General features: G+C 39.2%; 1 protein-coding gene across 1 annotated transcript in view; it reads left to right on the top strand.

Moving 5' to 3' along the window:
- The window catches only part of KCNH2 (potassium voltage-gated channel subfamily H member 2), a 696,728-nt gene that overhangs the window by 588,877 nt on the left and 85,555 nt on the right, over positions 1-22,296 (top strand). The window contains exon 9 of the mRNA XM_044067613.1: positions 1,168-1,354. Coding sequence (XP_043923548.1) covers positions 1,168-1,354 — 187 coding nt within the window. The remainder of the gene's footprint in view (positions 1-1,167; positions 1,355-22,296) is intronic.

Consider the following 22,296-nt stretch of genomic DNA (forward strand, 5'->3'; position numbering starts at 1 on the left):
TTCTGCTGTGTTTATAGTAGAAAATGTCAACACCACAAGCTTTTTGTTGGGTCTGTCTAATCCAATAATGTTATAGCCTATTGTGGTAATCACTTCATTTTTGTTTCTTGCCGGAGCCATGTTTTTGCAACAACTTAGATGTCTAGTGTGACTAGTGCTATCCGAGCATGCACTTCAGGGTGTTTACTTTGTAAGTTGGTATGGTATACATTAAGGCCAGGGTGGGACTGTGAGTAAGTGGTTGTGATAAAGGAGCTGATGGGGATATGCTGTCTGGTGTATACGAATGCTGAGTGGCAATATTGTAGTTGAAGGAGGGCCTCACCAGATGCACAGTAGCAAGCCACGCCCAAAACCCACCCCGTGATATGTCATTCATGAATATGCATTCCCTCCCGATGTATAACCGAAGAAAAAAAAGTGCACTTGTCGTTGTACTAGGACAGTAAATATAACAGTAAACTGAAGTAAATTACCGGTATGGTGTGAACGACATTTAAACAAAAAAACACTTTCTTGACCTTGGGGTATTTCAGTTTTTTAAGAGGACTGACAACTGCTAAATCATGGATTTGATACAACGTAATAGCTTCTTATTTAAACTAAAGTGTTTCCGTTGTCACAGTGCTTTTAATAGTCAAACAGTCACCAAAATCTCATATTGATACTTTGAACGGTTATGTGCTGTCAGTACAGCACGCAATCGTACGGAAGTGTAACCGCTTCTTTCTTTTACACAGTTGTGGGGTTAAGTCTTTAAGTATTACAAGGTGTTGCAGCATGACTAAATTTTGATATGCACATATTGTGTATAATGGCAAGTTTTAATCGACCTAAAATGTAAAAAAAATATATATATATAGAATTTATTGCCAGTTTGTCAAAAACCCCAAGTAATATGCAGACCGGGTTGTCACTCAATTTGTGACACACCCACTTCTGCGCGAAAGGAACTGGCGAGGCTCTCAACTACAATATCGCCTGCTGAGTTGGGTCTGGCTTTAGCTGGTTTCCCAATTGTCATGCTTTTGGTACTTATCCTGTGTGGTGTTATAGAAGTGAGGTATCTGAAACTTACTAAATAATGTTATTTCAAACTTTACTGAGATATGTTTAAAAAAATACAAGCCTTTACCTAAGAAGTGCATTTTCTTTTTTTTTTTACAGGAGCTTTTTCAGGGGTATCGAACATATTTAGTTTCTGGGGAGAAAACAGAGGTCGACAGTATCAGGAACTACCGAGATGCACCGTTCCTGCCCATGCCAGCCTTGGTTTGTCACCACAGTCAATTAATAGACGGCAGCAGTTAGAATTAGAATCACGACTGGATCTGCTACAGAAGCAGTTAGACAGGTGAGTTTAAAGGAGAGCTGTTATTTAGATTTTATTCATGAATGTAGTAAAGCATCTTACAGCAATACAGTGATACTGCGGGGTAAATTTCTTTGTGCTGGGTATAGGGCAGAAGAAGAAGAACAGCAATGCATATGTTGTCACCTGCTACATTTTAGTTCCTAAGGCATGATGGGATGGTAACAGCTAAGCTGGGTGTCTTCTGTTTAACCACTTGATCAACTACAACTCTGCCACAGCTTTTCCTACTGAAGATGACTCTCTTCATGCTCTGCTTATTCAAAGGTGTTTAAAGTGAAGAGTGTGTGACAAGTAAAAAGTTCATCCTTTTTACAAACTGCAGTAGTAGTCAGTAAATATAACCCAAAAGCAAGAATTGCCTTCAGAAGCTGTTTTGTTAAGATACACAGCTCAGACAATGTGGGAACTGCATACTATGTTTTGCAAGTCTCCTTGCATTAATTTACTTGATGATTGCAGTAGGCACAACTTGTTTTAAATTTTGCATTATTAATTATTGTGCAGTTAGTATGTTTTCACCCAAGATTAAAAAAGAAAAAAGTTTAAAATGAAGAATAACATCTTGAAGTGAGCAACTCAGTTAAATAACGTTTATAAAATGCTTTTGAATTTTTATATAGAAAACAAGTTTCTTTTGGGCAAAATATTGAAATTAAATAAAACCTAAATGTGTGACTTAGATGTTTGCCCTTAGGATCAGACTTTGACATTTGGAGGTAAGTCTTACCATAAGTTCCACAGCTGGCAGGTATTATGGCTATAGCCTACAATGGCTTAATCCAAACTATACACCTCTAAACTTCACAAATCAACTGCCAATGCAGGAAAACAGCAACTGAGCCACATAAACAACATAAACACACAGTAAAGCTGAACTGTTTTATGCAAGAGTCTTGTGCAAAAGCAAAGCAGAGCATGACAGAGTGGTAGCTAAGGAAGGCCTTGGACAAGGAGATCATGAGACGAATACCCTGGATACTTTCACCAATGACGGTTGTTCCAGAACAGAAGACTTAGATTGTTCCAGTCTCCTCTCCTTTCTGTTCTTGGGTCTTCCAGATTTGTCTCTGCCATTCATCCTCTTTTTATCTTTATCCTTTTCTAACTCTGTGGGAGCTTCTCTTTTCTCCTATTAATAATTCTTTTAATGTAATTTATTTCTTCTCTTCAGTAGGATCCTTCAGCTGAATTTCTTATAAACAGGACAATTGGAGTCAAGATGTCCAACCCCTAGACACAAAACACAAAGCTTGTGTGAGTCTCAGGGTGGGATCGTGTGCCCTTACTGTTTACATTTTTTAAATCTAGAGACCTTGTCCTTCTTCACTGTAAACACAGAAATTAACCACACAATACAGTTGTAATTACCCAACAAATATACAAATATTTTAACTATTTAAATTTAAGAGAATGAAAGGAAATATAACTCGTTTAACTACCTGACAGGGAATGGGGGGGCAAGAGGGGAAAATCTGTGGAAGGACTGAAAAAAAAGAGTAAACAAATCTTGAAAAAACTGTAGAAACTGATTCTTATAGTTAATGTAATACAACGCAACTAAGCTTATGAAAGAAACAGACTTATCTGTCCCAAGAAATGTTGAAGAAATTTATCAAAATTACCCAGCGCTGAAGGTAGCACTGAGAAATAATGAAGTTCTGATATAGGCAACAAGATCTAGAGAGGTAGCTGAGAATAATGCCTCAGTGGAGTGGGAGGAGCCCACATTATCCAGAGTACTTGCTGCAGTTGAAGGAATGGGCACCTTCAGAGACTAGCTCATCGGTTGCTGTATTTGGACAGGACCAGTCTAAATCTCCAGATATAGAGGGCAAATCATATGAAAACCAAAGCAGACACAGATAGACATGAAAACAGAAGAGAAGGAGGTCTTGCATCCCATGTAAAAAATAATATGTACTGTTACCATCATGAAAGGGAACATGAAGGGATAAAAAGAGACTCTGAAACAACTGTTAGCCAAAGGGTGGTTTTCTCCTCATACTCTGCAAAATTCTCATACTTTTTAGTTTTTTTCAAGTAGAATTCTGATAGGCGTTTAGAACTAAACATGAGAGTACTCTCAGCAACAATATGAGAAAACAGAAAGTGTCTGCTCTGTAGAAATATATGAACATATGATTGGGGTATAATAGCTTCTATACATATGAGAACAATGCCTATTAGCAGTCAATTAACAAAGTCTCATCAGATCCTTTGAAAGAGTAAAATGTAAAACCAAAGTCTGAATCCATGATGTTGGCCCTAGATGTCAGAGCTGCACAGAATTGGACTGACTAAACCTGTGGTTATGATCAAGGAAGTACTCAGTCCTGAGCCTGCCTCCAGGAAAGACAATGGAAACCTAGACATAAGTGGTGAGCAAGGCAATCTTCTCAAAAGATTCTGCATCAGACCCATAAACTAGAACCTAGCAAGACAATCAGCTCAGATGACCATGCTTCAACTTCCTATCAAGGTCTTAGCAAGACGATTAAATCAGACCACAAAGTAAAGTTCTAGAAAAGCAGTTTTCATCTCATATATCCCACATCAAACCCCTAAATAACTTCCTAGCATGATTAATAGGCTCCAGGTAGTCTATAAATTCCCATGAGATCATGACCACAGTCTTAACGAGGGTGAAAGCACTAATCAGTATGGAAAAAATGCAAATAAAGTCACACAAAGAATCACCAGAACACACAGGCATCTGCTCTTAACATTGCAAGTGTAGCAGATAGAATCATCCTAGCAGCAAAGCCACACATCCTCAAGTAAACTAAATGTTCCCACAGTGGAGCACATTCCCACATGATGAAAGTTCAGAAGGAAGGTACTTTATTAAAAAGCACCTAACCAGGCATGTCCAAGGGTCAGCTTCTGGTGATTTCTCCTGTCCACCTGGTGAATCTGACCATAATGGGACAATGTAGCAATTGCCTCATGTACACAGCAACCCTCTCCTCCTACCACCAAATACTACAACCTGCAAGAGATGCAACTACATAGCCAAACTGGAAGTAAAGCGCTCTCCAGCCAAGACTGTGCTAGACAGTCAAGAGGAGAAGGTAAACATCTGCACTACACCTCAAGCAACACATAGCCCTACAAAACCCACACCATCAACACCCACACATAGTAACATGAAACCTACATATGCGGAGGCCCTTAACATTAACTTACCCGAGCAATGAGAACCCCCGAAGCTGAAACGCAAACAAACACCAATCACAACCAAAGTGACACATAGCTCACAACACCAGAGTGCCACCCAAAAGCAGCCCCTAAGGCAAGACGACATACCAAACACTTTAGTCATAGGTGACTCTATAGTCAGGCACACTGATGTCCCACTCACCAGGCTGAACAAGGAGAAAATTACAGTCAGCTGCGTGTCAGGTGCCAGGATCCGCCACATAATGCATGCACTCAAGTTACTCCACAACAAGTACAAATATGACTCTGTCATTGTTCATGTTGGTGTGAATGACCTTAGACCTACCTCCCTGGACTATATGAAAAGAGACATGGAGGAGCTCTCTGATCTTGTAGCCCAGGCAGTTATGACCATAGCCTGAGTAGCATCCTGCCATCACCCAGAATGATACCACAGTATAAGGACAAAATGATTGATGTCAACAATTGGCTAAGCTTCTGGTGTCATTCTAAGGGCATCCGGTATCTGTCTGCCTGGGATGACATGATCGACAGACCACGATGCTTTGCCAGAGATGGCCTGCACCTGTAGCCCTTGGGATTCCAGATACTGGCTAAGGCTCTTGCCACCCCTATAGTGCCTTTTTTAGGCAAGGTTCAAATGACAAATTCACCACCATAACAGGTACAAGCAAGCAAAATCTGAGGGTAATACTACTAAATGCTAGAAATCTAAACCTCAAAATGCACTTACTCGAGGCACTCCTTAAAATGGGGAACATTGACATCTGTGCAGTGACAGAGACCTGGTTTAAGGCTCCAGAGAGCACCCCTGCATTACCAGGCTATAATTCATACCACACCTTTTGGCCACCTAACCTGGACCGAAAAACTAAAGGTGGAAGCATGTCCATATTCATCAAGGCTATCCACACCTCCAGGCTAGTTACTCAGCATAACGCATCCGAGATTACCCAAGTGCATCTAACTTTGGGCAACACCGCAATCCAAATTGTAACTTGCTACAGATCCCCCACCATGCCCCAGGATTCCCACTCCTCATTTCTTGATATACTGGAAAATATTAGGGTACAACCCAACACCCTAATAATGGGCAATTTCAACTATCCCACCATTAACTGGGAAAACTACTCATGCACCAACTCTTTTGCTCAACATTTTCTGGAATTCATAAATTCCAACGCCTTGGATCAACTTATCCACACCCCCACCAGGGACAGCAATATCCTAGACCTGATCATTCCACACCAGAGGTCAATTCATCATTGGTCAGATCCGACCACAAGCTAATCAGCCTAGATATCCACATGCCGCCCCCACCCCCCATTAGGGAAGCCACCATAAAAAATTTCTCCAAAACCAACTTCACGCTTCTTAAGACAGAAGTGGCAAACTTCACGACACCCTTGCAGACGAACAATAGAGGTATGACTGCTGAATCCTACACAAATGCACTTTATAAGCACTTACACAAGTGCATGGATCGTGCTATCCCTAACAGAACCAAGATGCTATCCTCCAAAAAAAGGAAGCCAATCTGGTGGTCCCCTGCCATAACAGAAGAAAGAAACTGTTGCAAAAAAGAGTAAAATCCCATGACTGGAAGAACTCTCTGGTCAGCCTCAGTAAGAAGCTGAGATCCCACATAAAATCCTCCAAAGCTAGTTATGAAAACAAAATCAACACTGATTCTAAAGACAATCACAAAGCATTCTATAGCCATGTCAAGAATCTCAATGGCAAAACTCAGATCTGCTCTGAGGTACAACACAATGGCACTAAATATACAGAACCAACTGATATTGCCAACATCCTGACAGATAGATTCAGTGCTAACTTTACCCCCCTCACCCCCTAAAGGGCCCATCTCTATACCGGAAGAATGCAAAGTTCCTGTAATCATGGCTGCACAGGTAAAAAAACACACTCTCCAAAGCCAAGAACACAGCATCCATGGGACCTGACAACATTCCAGTCTGCATTCTACATGAACTACAGAATGAACTGGCACCCCACCTAAGCACCATGTTCAGTCATAGCCTCACCTCAGGCTTTGTGCCCACTGAATGGGGCACAGCAACGGTTATCCCACTCCACAAAGGGGGAGTCACCACAGACCCCAGGAACTACCGCCCCATTAGCCTAATGAGCCTGGTCTGCAAGGCCATGGAATGTATCATCATGAAACTTATAAACAAAGACATTAGTAATCTCCAAACTCTGGACCCCACCCAGTTTGGGTTTGTAAAAGGCAGATCATGTCTCCTAAACCTGATTGACCTCTTTGAAGTAGTCACCAAAGCCATAGACGAGGGTAAGGTGGTTCACACAGCCTGTTTAAATCTCGCCAAGGCTTTTGACACCATCCCCCACTCTGGAATTATAGATAAACTCACTAAACTAGGTATAAATCCCTATGTCACAAGATGGGTTGCCAAATGGCTCACTGACAGAATCCACACTGTGAAAGTAGCAGACTCCAAATCCGACTTTAGACCAGTGACAAGTGGAGTACCACAGGGTTCAGTCCTGGGTCCTCTCCTGTTTGGTATCTACTTTTCTGAAGTACAGGCTAACACAGAAGGTCTTTGGATGACTGCAAACTAGGAGCCATAATTGAAACTCCTAACGATGTGGACATCCTACAAAAGGGCCTCACTGAGACAGATGCCTGGTGTCAAAGTCATGGCCTCAAGCTCAATGCCAAAAAGTGCACTGTCATCCCCTTTGGTATAAACTCTGTACCCATGAGCTACCACATAGGTGGTAGTCTACTTTACACTGAACGTGTGGTAAGAGACCTTGGGACACAGGTGGATAGTAGTCTCTCCTTTGATAATCACATCGCCACAGTAGTCAGGAAATCCTTCTATGTGGCACACCTCATCACAAAAGGTTTCTCATCCAGAAAAAAAGAGGTCATTGTTCCCCTCTACTCATCACTCATTAGACCCATTATAGAGTACAACGCCCCTTTTGGTGTGTACTTCACAAGATATCTACAACTGGAAAGGCCGCAGAAATACCTCACAAAGAGGATTACTGGCCTCAAACAGATGCTCTACGCATACCATCTCAAAATTCTCCAGCTTTACTCAGTCACATATCGCCTACTCGGAGGTGATCTCTGCCTAACATACAAAGCTATGTCAAACCCAGAGCTGTTGGACATGCTCCACTTAAAGAAATCCCAATCCCTCCAAGCTACACACTCTAGGGACCTAAACCTTGTCACCACAATAAACAGAACATGCTGGAGGGATAGATTCCTGTCCCAGAGACTTCCCATACTCTGGAACAAACTACCTATCTATATCAAACAAAGCTCCGCATTAGCACTCTTCAAGAAAAATCTTGATGATTGGATGGGAAATAAGAAATTCACCTCGGGGATCACCTCTGTGGCTCTACTCGACAGGGGTACAGGAAAATAATTTTATTGGGTGGCAAAAGCCAGGGTTCCTTTTTGGCTAGGCTTGTATATGCCTTAGGGTCAATAGCCTAGTACCTACCTATGAACCTATGAATCCCCAACTCTGAACAGAAAAGTCTAAGCCATGATGGTAGAGCAGGTACTGCAGAGGATGTCCTGCACCACTGCTACACTGGGAACAGAGGAGAGGAAAGAAGCTATCAAGCACTAAAGGTTACAAGATTGCTAGTCTTATTCCTGGAGATGTTAGATCCCAGTAAACCAACACATCTAAAATGACTGGAAAGCAAAAGGGAAAAACTAGATGTCAGAATGTTAGGGTCACAAGGATAAAGACAGAAAATAAATAAATACCTGTACCCTATCTACGGCCTTCAGTGGAGAGATATCTGAAAGCCCTTGAATCCTTGTCATACATTGTTAATTTCCAGAGGAAGGAAGAGTCATAATGGCACAGAAAGGAATGAAACTCAGGGTTAAGACCTAAATCTCTCTAAAAACATCTATCAGGTGTTAACAGAGCAGCTGGGGCTCAAGAAGTGCCATTCTAGGTGTCTGAAAATAATTGGGAACAAGGAAAAGGAAAGCGAACCAATAGTGTATGTGATGAGAGGCCCAGTCATGAATAACCACTTGTAGAACAGGACACTAGCCAAGAAAAGGAGATCCATAGCAGGAGGAGGAATCCCTGTACTACCTCATAGTGAATGATCAGGAAGAATTGGAATAGAAGATAGGAAGGAAAAAGCCTAGTTAGCATCAAAGAACATTAAGTTCAGCTGGAGACTAGATATCCCAACTGACAACAAAAAGCACAGATGGAATGAAGGTTGACCCTGTAGGTGTCATGGTCAGCCATGAATGTATGGGATGTTTAAGGTGAGAAAGAAATGAAGGCCCATTGAGATCAAAGTCAACCTCAATGAGACAAAGATTTGCCTTGAAGTAACTATCAGCTCTAAGGAAGACAGTACAGCTGAGTAAGAACTTGCCATAACAGAAGATGTTCAGAGATACCACCATTTTACTAATGAAAACAGAGGTAATCCAGAGGGCTCGAGTGAAGTCTGGTATACAACCTGTCAAGCAGATGGTGTCACAACTAACATGAAACAGAGTACAAAGGATTAGTCCAGATAAAATCACTTTAGCTAGCAGATCTAGGAGACTTTCTTTCTCTGATATCTTCCCTGTGAGAGTAATGAAGACACCATGTTGAAGTTTCAAGTAGTTTATTCATTTAAGTAGGTAGATGGACAGGCAGTGTAAACATTTTTTTAGCCTTTCATATTATAGTTCAGAAGACATGAGCCTCATAAAAGTGGGCACAGCCTCTCATATTTCATGTGATAGACTAAATAAAAAAAGATCTGTAATTAAGCTTTCATAATTGTCTGCAAGGAATATCAATCCCACAGATACAGACACAGTATTACATGTTACAAAACAAAATAATAAAGACTGATTATAGCCTCCAATCATGTCCCATGGACCCTCCCACTATTGTCTGTAACTGCCTTTAAATAACCGACCTGTTGAATGTAATGTATTAGAACAAGAACTCTCATCCATCTAGCTACTTAACTGAATACATCACTTGAAACTTCAACATGGATTCTTTATTCCTCACACAGGGAGAGTATCAAAGAAGTCTCCTAGATCCGTTAGCTAAAGTGAATTTATCTGGAGTAATCTTTTGTACTCTGTTTCAGTAATGCTAACAGATGAATGAAACAGGCCAAGAATAATGTACATCTAGCCAATATTCCAAAGTTTAGGAGACTTTTCCTCATGTGCTGTATGTCCAGCCTTTGACATATGCACATGGGCTGTATGCTGGTATTTAAGGGACATACAAGCTTGAAAATACTCAGAGATTTTTTTGTCCCAGGTTAACAGTGAGGCTAAATATAAGACAGAGAGACTCATATAACATAGAAAAAATAGAGTAGAAGAGTAGATAAATTGGAGTTCCAGGAGTTACAGAATTCCATCTCCCTTATTTTGAGGGTTAGGGAAGGTGAATGAACTAGTTCAGAGACATTTTATTAGCCACCTTGTGCATAAACTATAGAGTACTTCTGAGGGAGGCTCTGCCTTTATGGAAAACCAGAAAGGGTGGAATAGACATGACACCTCGTAATTCAGAGACTCTTTGGCAGATATCAAGGCTACTAGAAGAACTGTTTTCCTTTTGCAAAATTTTAAGAATGCAGTGGTAGCAGGTTTAATAATTTAGATCCCAAAGGGGAGGAATAGATTTTCTGGGAACTGATGTGGAAGACACCTTTTAAGAATTTCTTGACCTCAAAACATCACGAAAGAGGTGGATCTAAAGATAGACAAGCTAAAATTGCTGGCACATGTACCTTAATTAAGGTATATGCTAGGCCTAAGTTGATTAGCTCATACAGATATTTGTTGATAAAAAGTATCCCTGTTTGATAGAGATCCAGTTCCCTTTTCTTGCACTAAACATAATTTTCCATTTTGAAATAAATGATTTTCTACTTGCATGTTTTTTACCCTCTTTTATTCCATGCAACACATCCTCTGAATAAAGATGACTAACAGTAAGTAAATGTTTATTATCCATACTGTGAGATTAAGAGTTTCTAAGTTCAGATAAATGAGAGAGCTCTTCTGTTGTATGAAGATAAGATAATGTGTGGAGATTGCCCTTGGCTAAATGGTAAAGAAGGGAGAATAAGTGCTGTCTGGCTCTAGAACATTCTGAGAGTGTCCTTTTGAATCTTCAGGAGGACCTTTTGGATGTAGCATATAGAAATGCCTCTTTTCATGAGAAGGAAAAGACATGTATTGTTCAGGCCTCCTTGCAGTGGGTACAGGTGCAAAAATTCTGAGATGATGATTCTCATTGGAGGCAAAGAAATCTATATCTGGGGTACCCCACTGGTGGCAGTCTGTGGGAAGACCTACCCGTTCAACAGCCATTCATCTGCCTTTGATCTACTGAAGTATTTTGCCAAGCTCTTCTGTTCTGATGGAATGTAGACTACTTAGAGGAAAAGACTGAAAGGCAGTATCCCACACAGATATTGCTAAACCACAGAGGTGGTGAGGTTCTGTGCTCTCTTTGTTTGTCGATGTACTACATGATATTGGTATTATATATTAGAACCTCAAATGTTCCTAGGAATCAAAACTGGTGGAGGGATTGAAGAGTAAGAATCAAATTTTTAAGAGTCCCTGTACCTTGAAAACTTTCCAACAAGCTGCCCAGACCTTATGTGATGCATCTGTGGAGACTTTTTGTAGAGGAGGGGGAATAAGAAAGGGAACTTCTGGGTTTTAATTTATCTGTGAAGTCTGCCAAAGCTGCCAAAGCTCTTCTTTCATCACAAAGGGGAGACAGATTTTGTGTACCACTGCATTTTCCTCATGTGCATTATAGCAAATGGAATTGTCAGTCTGGTGGATGCCATATATCTCAGTGCTCTCACTATCTCTCTCTTGCTGATGTGAAACATATTTTTAGGAACAGACAATATTCTGTTAAGAACTGCATCTTGTCTAAATGAAGAACAGCCATCATGGAGGATTTGTTGAGATGGCAATCTAGGAACACCATAGACTGAAAGAGACAAAGATTGGACCAGCTGAAGTTCAAAAATAAAATCTAGGTGCTGGAAGAGACTGGCAGTGAACTGCTAGTCTTGAAAACTTGTCGTCATAGCAAGACATTGTTGTCCTGTTCGATTCTCAGCTAGAGCGTCTTCTGTGTGGAGGCATACGTGAATGGAGCGTGCCTTCGTTGAAGGTTGTGCGTCAGGGCTGGTAACCCGGTACGTAAAAATCCACTACCAATCATTAGCGGACCGGAGTTCCACTGTGGCAACCCATAACCGGGAAAAGCCGAAAGACACAAAATAAAGTCTTTGAGATAAAGATATGTGTAGATGCCTTGGAGTTTTATGATAGGGGCTATACACTTTGTGGACACTCTCAGAGCAGTGAAAAGACCAAAAAGCAAAGAATTAAACTGAAGTATAATCCCAAGGTACACAATCCTAAAACTTTCTTGTGCAGAGGATGAATGGGAATATGTAGGTAGGTATTCTTACGGTACAATGTAACCAGGAAAGCTTTTGAAAAAATCAGATAGAAAATATTTTGGATTGTTAACCCCTTTAATTTTGGAATGTTTGAAATTGCTCAGGGTAGAGAGATCCACAATTGATGTCCAAGTATCTCCTTTTCTTGGGACTTGGAAAAACCTGGAATAGAAGCCCTTTCTTTTTTGAATGGGAAGAAGAGGTTTTTTACATACTGGTGTAGAGGATTTCTAATGATGGGAGAAACTAGATGTTGGTTAAGATCCACCTATGAAATTGAATGTTGAACAGGAAAATAATTGCATTGCAGTGTGTAGCCTTTTTAAATTATTTTCACAACTCGGGCATCTGTCGTGATCTTTTTCCAGAGGAAAGTCTGAGAGAAAGTCTTTTGGGAAGATTGGAGTATGGAAGGCCAAGTTGGGGGAAAGGAGAGGAGTCAGCAGCTGGAAGGTTTATTGTAAAATAGTCCTTTAGCACCACAGAAGTCAAATATAAGCTTATCTTGCCATTTCAGCTGGGATTTTTCCCTTTATGCTGTGTTATTTTTTGATAGAAAGGATCTGGTTTGTAACAAGGAAAGAAAAAGTTGCTTGAGCTCCTGTATAATTACACCCCTTTCTTATTAGAACAAGAGCACTCATCCATCAACCTACTTAACTGAAAACGGTACTGGAAACTTCAACAATGTGTCCATATTCCTCCCACAAGGAGGGTGTCAGAGAGAGACAGTCTCCTAGATCTGCTAGCTAATGTGATTTTATCTGGACTAATCCTTTATACTCTGTTTCTTGTTAGTCCTGTCACCGTCTGGGTCTCAGGTGGGATGCCAGACTTCACTCAAGCTCTCTGGAAGTTTGGATTACCTCTGTTATCTGTATAAATAACTGCAAGATCAGATGGGTGGCACAGTTGTGCAATTGTTAGTGCTGTCACCTCAAAGCAAGAAGTTCTCTGGATCGATTCTTGGCTGGGTTGCATTCTGTGCAGAGTTTGTATGTCCTCTCCGCATTTGTATGCTTTTCCTCTCACATTCTAAAGACATCTGTTTAGAGCTTTTCTCCCCGGCTCTCAGCTGAAAATGGTCTCTATCCCAAATGGAGGACTTTTGTATAGGTGCTTGTGGCTGTTGGGGACTTTTTAATACCTGTCAGATTTGCTTTGTTTTATGTGTATGTGGTTGAAACTCTGAAGCAAAGGAAGCAAAAAACATGAGTCTTTCAAGGCTTCAGGTACATGAGGGCCAACAGAAGACTTAGGAGCTTCAATATGTAAAAAATTATAATACCACTTTTGAAATTCAGAGAGCTAAAATCTGGGAAATATACCTGCGATTTTTAAATTTAATTTCTATTTTTTTATGGTGATTTCACTATACATTTTATATATTTTTTATATAAATAAATATATATGTATATAGTTTTCCATATAGTCGAGAGTTTTTAATACCAAATATCTTTACTTCATCCAGAAGTGAATGAATAATCATATGATGGATCATTTCTGCTGACATTCCTTTGTAGGAGGTTGCAGAACAGCGGGGAGTGGGAATTTTCCCTTTCTCTGATGTGATACAATCTTGGAGCCGGTATATATAATTAGCAGGGGGTTTGGAGGTGTGAAGGGGTGCAAAGCAATGCGTGTGTGTGTGTTGGGGGGGGTTGCTTTTCATTTTTTTAAGTTTCAGTCCTTTGGGATCAATGTTATGTTCACTGTTTTGGTACTTCTATATTTCAATATATATATATATATATATATATATATATATATATATTTATGGGAACACTTAAGAATGCAGAATTTATTTATTTATTTTATTTTACATTTGTTGACTGGGTTTGTCTGAATGAGCTGAAGAGCCCTTTTTCAGCAGAGGCCCGGGGAGAAAAGCTCCAACATATTATACAATTTTCATTATAAATTAGTATTCTGCAGACATATTACAGGATTATTACAAGGCATTAAGTAGCAATACTATGTTATACAGTGTCAGTAATCAGGAAAATAGCAAAGCTCTTTCAAGATGGATAAAAAGAAATATGTCATTAAGATGAATATAGTTTTTGGGGTAAGTAGTTACAAAAACCCAGTTTTATCATAATGTAGTTGCATGAAGGCAAGACAATTATAATAGAATGTTTCTCTGAGGTTATTTGCTTAATAAGTTTTAGAAGACAGTAGAAAGAGTAGTCAAGGAAGATTAGAGAGAGCTAGTGAGAAGAGTGAGTTAAGGGCAGAAAGTAGATTAAGGTATAGGAAGTAGGGGATGTTAAGGAGGGAGACTGCAGTGGCAGGACCAGTGACTTTTAAAGTGCTCTTTGGTGACCATCTTAAATTGTTTAGGATATGTATGGATCGTGATTTCTAGTGGGAGCCCATTCCAGGCAATAGTGGGGTGATAGCTGTACATGTTACGTCCAAATTTAGACTTGGGTTTGTAGATTTGTAGTAGGTCTTGGTTAGATCTTCGGAGAGGTCTGGAGGAAGAATAATGGGAGATGAGAGGGGGTAGTGCTGGCCAGTAGAAAGGCTGGTATAGGATAGAATGGATGATCTGGAGCTGAGATAGAGTGGATGATCTGGAGCTGAGAAAGAAGAAGCTGGTGGGGTAATTCAAGCCAGTTTAGGTGTTTTAGAGAGAGACAGTGATGGGATCTGTAGGTTTGTTGGGCAGCAAATCTAGCTACCTTGTTGTAGGTAGATTCGAGTTTGGTCAGGAGTGTTCAGCTAAAATTTGTGAAAATTTGAGAGTTGTACATTAGACTGGATAGAAAGTTGGTAAGAGAGACAGTAATCTTTGCTTCAGAGCTAAGGAATTTCTTGTTACGGTAAAGGAGCACTAGTTTTGAATGAGTCTTTTGATACAGTTATTAACATAAAATTCAAATTTAAGCTGATCGTCAATGGTTACGCCTAAGAGCGTAGTGTTGGAGTCTGTCTGAATGGGAGTGTTATTAAGGGACTGTATGGAGAAGAAGGGTTTAATATTGTTGAACGTTTTAGGTAGGAAGAGTAACAACTTTGTTTTTTTAGGGTTAAAGATGATTGTTGGAGAGCCATGTTTCAACTAAGTTAAAAGATGCCTGATTAGCTGAGAAGAGCTGAGAGGGAGAGTTGGCTATGGTGATAACTATAGAGTCATCTGTGTATTGCACTAAAGATGACTGAGGACAGGAGGTATAGAGCTGATTAGTAAAGATATTAAAAAATAAAGGCCCCAGAACATACCTTGAGGTACACCCATTTTTACAGGGAGAGGAGGGGAGAGTGCAAAGTGTCATCTCACTGATTGAGATCTATCAGTGAGGTAGCTGGAGAACCATGCAACAGTATCAGAGGAGAAGTTGAGGTTATGCAGTTTGTGCAGCAGAAGAGAGTGTGAGACAGTGTTGAAAGCTTTTGAGAAGTCCAAGAATAGGCAAGAAATAAGTTTATGGTCGTCCATGGGTATGAAGGCAGTGTTGAGGAGGGATAATAGAGCTGTAGTGGTGCTATGTTTGGGTCTGAAGCCGTGTTGAGTGGGTATAAGCAGATTTTCCTGTATTAGATACTGCATAACTTGTTTTTGAATACATTTTTCTAGTGATTTAGAGAGAGGGGAGAGGATAGCGATAGGTCTAAAGTTGGCGATATCAGAGGAGTTCCCTCCTTTGTGTATAGCTAAAGTGTAGCATTGTTTCCAGATGGAAGGGACTTTAGATTCAGATAGAGAGTTAGCTGCTAGTAGAAGAAATGTGGAAGGAATATTGTCAACTGATGCTGAGCATGGTTTTAATTTAGAGACTAGAGTTTTGATGTAGCTAGTATGTACAGGTTTGAGGGAGAAGGTATTTGAGGAGACAATATTAGGAGTAGGTTCATAAAAGTTGGAGATGTTAGTAGTAGAGGAGTTTGAGTTAGGGTTGAGTAGCTTAGATATTGAATCGATAAAATAGATATTGAAGATAGTGGCAATTTCTTCAGATGTCTTGTCTGGGCATGGATTGGGGGAGCTAAGATTACCGGGATGTAACATTTGGTTAATAGAGTTCCAGAATTTTTTATGATTAGATCTTAGGGCTGTGGGAGGTTTGTTATAGCAGTCCTTTTTTATCTTTGTTTATGTGTTTTTTGTCAGATTTCTGAGTTCTTTATATTTTTGCAAGTCTGCAGGGAGCTTAGTTTGTGACCTTTTTGTCCATAATTTGTCTCTAGTTATTATAAGGGTACGAGTGGCTTTTGAAAGCCACAGAGATATGTTGGATTTAATTCGGACTTTGCGAGGGGAAACAAGTGAGTCTAAGATGCTAAGGAAAGCTAGCACTACTTCTTCAAGTGGGAGTTGAGTACAGAATTTCCAGTTTACTTTAGAGAGGAGGGCACTAAAGATTTCTGGATGAAAAGAGAGTTTGCGACAAGTGATAAATCTAGGAGGTTTTGAGAAGTGGGGAATTAACCTAGGGAGTGATCACTCAGGGTGTCTGGTAGGGTTTCAGGGTTATGATATTTGGAAGGATTAGATACAAGTACCCAGTCAATAAGAGTACTAGATGTGTGAGAGTTGTTTGTAGGAGTAGGTTGGGAGATTAGCTGTGTAAAGCCATATAAATTAATATGAGTATTAGAGTTTGGATTACTGAGAGTTAACGAGTTAATGTTGACATCCCCAAGGAGGATAGTTTCTTTGGGGATGTGTTGAGAAAAGTATGAAAGAATATTTTCAAGCAGAGGAATGGTGTCTCCTGGAGGAATATCGATGGGTGCTACTGTGATAGTGGTGTGGTCACTGACTTTAACGTTCTGTCAGTAGTTCAGCAGGAGAAAAGGATGGGATTGGTTTCATAATACTTGTAATGGTGAGGTGGTTGGAATAAAGGATGGCTACGCCACCCCTTTTTTTGTTTTGGCGATCTATGTGGAGTATATTATAACCGGGGGGGGGAGAATGTCTTTATCAGAGGTTTGGTGTTTTAGCCAAGTCTCTGTTAGGGGGATGACATCAGGAGTGTAAAAGGCTATCCAGGCATGGATTTCACTAACTTTGTTTAGAATACTGCTGGTGTTCATAGAGTAAGAGGAAATATGTTTGTTTAGAGAGGATAAGTTTATTAAGTAGGGAGACGTAAAGTTATGCATGGTGGGGTGATGGATGGGCCCAGGATTTGGATGTATGTCTCCTGATAGAAGCAAGGCTACATGAAGGTGGTAATGTCTGAATTTAAGTGGGTTGTAGGTCAAGTACTTAGTCTTGGTTTTAGATGCTAGAGAGTGAGGGGGAGGGAGTTTGATTTTAGGCAGAGGGATGTTCATGGAAAAGATAGATGAGATTGTAATAGAGTACTGCAGAGATGAGAAGCAGTTAGTATTGGGATCAGTGGGATGTCTATGGACAGGTGGTAATGGAGTAGTACAAGATGTAAGAATGAGAAGGAGAAGTAATGGAGGCAAGAGGAACATGGAGAGGGTTGCAATAGCCATGGCCTAAGGTGGGGAAGTAGGACTGGGATGGAGTGAGGAGTGAGGAAGGGACTACAAAAAATAAGTTGTTGCACCTGTTAGAGAGTTGAAGTAAAATTTATGTCAAACAAACTGTAGGGAGAGTATGAGATATGTAGGAAGAAAGAGGATTTACAACAGACTAAACTATGAAGTGATAAGTAGGTGAGGTGTAAGGTGTTTAGAATGTTTTAGCAGACAGGAAGGGGTGGAGTTTGAGGTGGGAAGGACTAGGTGGTTAGATATAAAAGAAATTATATGGGTGGGTGGGGGAGTGGAGTGAGCCCAAGCATAGAGAGAGAAACGGAGGGGAATGGGCCAGGAAACAGCAGTCACCACAAGAAACAATCAACAGGCCAGGAGGGAAACAGTAAAGAGCACACAGTGAGAGTCAGCAGGTAAGTAGAAGAGGTGGAGAGGTGTAGACAGAGAATTTCCGAAAGATCGAATTAAATATGGCCGAGACCATATAATCGAAGTTTCAGGAATCTCAACATTGAAAACGGAGATCTGCATACAGTGCTGAATGGAAGATTTCCCTTTTCCTCGCTGTAGTGTGATCTCAGAGTTGGTATATTTAAGTAGTGGGGGTGTGGGGGGCTTGCCCTCCTGCAATAATGGTGAGAAAGTTTTTTTTTTGTTTTTGTGGATTTGTTTTACAATGTCAAGATTCCAAAAGTCCGATCATATGGTCACAGCCATATGCAATTTGATCTTTCTGAAATTCTGCATTGTGAAGTGAATCCATATATATATATATATATATATATATATATATATATATATACGCATACATACACAGACACATACATACACAGACACACACATACCCACACACACACACACACACACACACACACACACACACATATATATATATATATATATATATATATATATATATATATATGTATATATTGATATATCGGTCTACTTTGCTTGATCAAAAGCCCATATACTTGAATGTTATTTTTGCGAGAAGAAAATAACCAAGTAACCAAGCCCAACAGCGAAAAGTAACACTGCAAAAAGAAGAAACGCTGCTCCAAAGCCACAAAACTGTATTTTAATAAACCAAATGTAAGCACTTTCATTTCCATTGCTACAGAAACATCATCAGACAAGCACACTACCTCACATCCTTTAAATACCATAAAAAGCTAACCCTCACTTCCTTGACAGGGTGGCGCCCAAGTGCAAGGCATATTATACAGCATCTTATGCAACATCTCACTTTCTAAGAAAGGTGCCGCCAAAGTACAAAATACAAAATATTTTGTTAACTTCATAACAAATAAAATCCTAGTGCATGTTGAATATTAAAAACTAAAAACATATATGCATGCATAAATATTAATGCCAATGATAAAATTGCATTAAATAGTTTAAATACTAAAAAAGTACATATTATTTATAATAAAAATCAAACAGTACGTGCTTTCAACTTTAAAATGGGTTTGAACAATATGCACTCATTAAGCCCATGGGGGGGGGTTGAGGCATTTAAGACAACTTCCAATACAATTCCATTTTCTCCACTAAGGTCTCCCAGTCACCCCTCCATCTAGTGCACCCACCTTTTCTAGAATAACAAACACAAATTTCTTATAACCCTCTGCTCTAACTCTGCTAACCCTGACTAACTTCCTCACTTATCATTGGGTATTTACCATTATTCCTGTACTAATCTAGTTGGTTTTCTGTTAACTATAAAGAGAGTGTACTTTTATATATTAATTTAATGTCATTATAAATATCTTCTTTTAACTATCCAAATATCACATGTATAAAGAATTAATTAGTATAAAGATTCTTTAAGCAGCAATGTAAGGAAATGTAAAGAATTGCTAAAATCTGTAATGCACCTGCATTTGTAAAAACTGTCATATAATATAAATAATATTGTGTTTTTGGAGCTTTTCTCCCCGGGACTCTACTGAAAATGGACATATATCCAGCTGGACTAGCCCGGTCAACAAATGTAAAATAAATAAATGAAAATAAAATAACCAGGATCCATGATAGAATGTTTATAAAGTGCATTACTTGTATTTTTGCTCTTAATAGTCTAAAGATGTTGGTAAATTCTCATACGTAAGGGGCCATTGGTTTTGCCAATATAAAAAGCAGAACAGGTGGCACAAAACCGATGTAAACAACTCCCTTAGTATTACAATCATATTTACCTTTAACAGTAAGCAAATATGGGCAACGTGAACAGGAAAACTACTAACCTCCAGGATATACCTGCATTGTCGGCAGCTCCCATATTTTTTCATTCCACAGGCATTAGTATGACCATTCATTTGTTGCTTGTTGGTTTTAAAAATACTCTTAAAATTTTTGTTTTTGTAAACAAATTTAGGTTCAGGACCCAATCTACCCATAAGTCCCAATGACCCAAAAGCAGTTGACCAATGTTTCATAATCATGTCCTGTAATAAATAAATACATGGATTAAAATACTTGTGATGAATTATGACGGTCATATCGAGTTTTAGTTCCTTGACCGCCAAAATTAATAGAGCTGGTACTCAAGTCATTGTTGCATAAAAGGGGCTTATATCTAACACCCCTGTTTTCCATAACATAATTAATCATGCTGTCCAAAAAATCTTTAGGGTAATCCCTTTCAAGGAAAATACTAACCAATTTGTCAACCTCTACTTTGAGCACTTTACCATCTGAAACAAGTCTACATAGCCTAATTAACTGACCTTTTACTAAATTTTTGTTTTGCAAGATCGGATACTGGTTTGAGAAATTTAAGTAGGCATTAGAAAAGGTTGGTTTCCTATATATATATATATATATATATATATTAGATTCATATCTGAAATTCTCCAAATTCTTATAGGTTCATAGGTTCGTACTAAGCTAACTGCCCTTGTGAGCCATTTTAAGCCTAGCCAGTTATCCCTTGTGAGACTCAAACCCTGCACCTTGTGCTTGCAAGGCAAACACCTTAACCATTAGGCCACCCTCCCAACCTAATAAAGGGTCACATCCAAAAAATCTATTGAGATATTATGATAGTGATGAGTGAACTCCAGAAAATCAGTGGAGTGGTTAAGGAAGTCCATAAAGTTTTCTAAGTCCTTCAAACTTCCTTTCCACAAAGTAAAAATGCCATCCAAAAATCTCAGGTACAAACCCTACATACATGCAAATGCTGAGTTTAAGACAAAATTGATTTCCCAAAACCATAAGACCATATTGGCAAAGACGGGGGCACAAGCGGCCCCCATCGCAATGCCCATATGTTGCTTGTAGTATTCCCCTTCGAAGTATACAAAATTATTAGTCAGGATGAGTTCCATAATCTGATATGTAAGACTAACTTCATTGTTGGACAAGTTGGAGCCTTTGACCAAAGCTTGGTGGAACCAGTCCAGTCCTTTGTCATGAGGAATAACCGAAAAAAAGGTTCTTTACATCAATGGTCACCAGTAAAGCAAAAAAAGGAAACCCTGAAATTAAATTCAAAAAGTGCCATAAATGTTTTAAGATGTGACTTTTGTTCACAAAAACATTTTTAATTTAATGTCAACAAATTTTGCCAATGGTTCAGTCTTCTAACCCGCTGGTGCTACTATATTTTGCAATGGAGGGTCAATAACTGACTTATGAATCTTGGGAATTCCAAACATTCCAGGGATCTTAGGCTTGCAAACAGTCAGAAATTCTCTGACATGAAGAGGTAGATCATATATAATAAATATGTCTTCCAAAATGTGGTCTATACTATGATAGGCAATGTTAACCTCATTTCATGATACCTCAACAAAAAATGTACCATTTTGTAAAAATTCCAGCATCTTAGAAGAGTACAAGATTCTGTCCATGATGACAACGCCCCCTCCTTTTTCTGGTTTCATAATTCATATGCTGGAATCATTGGCAAGTCTATGCATAAGTTCCCTCTCTTCACTTAAAAGGTTGTGGAACTTATACCTCCTATGGTTAGAATGCCATTCCCTAATACTTTGCTCACATAATTGTTCAAAAAGATGTATACTTGGAATTAATGGGGGGTTGAAGGTACTAGATCTTCGTAGTAATGGAGTATCAGAACCTTGCTCATCATGAAGTAATATACATTTAAAGTTCAATTTACTAGTAAAAAGTTTGAATTCCGTTACCACATCGACCAAATCAGGTTTTTTGGAAGGTACATATTTAAAGCCATGTTGGAACAACAAACCAAATGCAGGAGAAACAGGAAGTGATGAAAAATTATAAATTTTACAACCTTGAAAGTCATAAAAGTCAGATACATCAACACGGTTATTACCATCAAATATGTTGTCAACTACTAATTCTGAGGTTGTTTCAGAGAATTCCAAAAAAACTGTGTTTTTTTACTATCCCTAGAGGTAGGGTAACCCCCCCCCCCTTTTATAACATTTCCTGAGTTCTTTTTGACCTACGAGGGCCATTCTGGTCATTGTTGACATTATCTCGACCATTATTAGAATCAACACCATCATTCTCTTCACCGTTGTCATTATTGGAACTAAAAATACCAATACTTTTTGGTGGTCTAGGGTAAACATCCTTGCTAGTGTAATCCTTAATGTCCCTTAAGATTTTTTTTCTGTTTTCTGGAAAAATAAATATTTTCCTGTTTGGCCACTTTAACAAAAATACGTTGAATGCTGTCAATATTATGCTTAAAAAGCAAATCATTTCTTAACTGTGGGTCTAAATTCTTAATTTCTTCTTTAATGGAGCTCAGATTCCTTAAATTTTCCTTG

Source organism: Protopterus annectens, chromosome 3.part1 (assembly GCF_019279795.1).
Source record: "Protopterus annectens isolate FY-2018-M chromosome 3.part1, PAN1.0, whole genome shotgun sequence".
Lineage (NCBI taxonomy): Eukaryota > Metazoa > Chordata > Ceratodontiformes > Protopteridae > Protopterus > Protopterus annectens.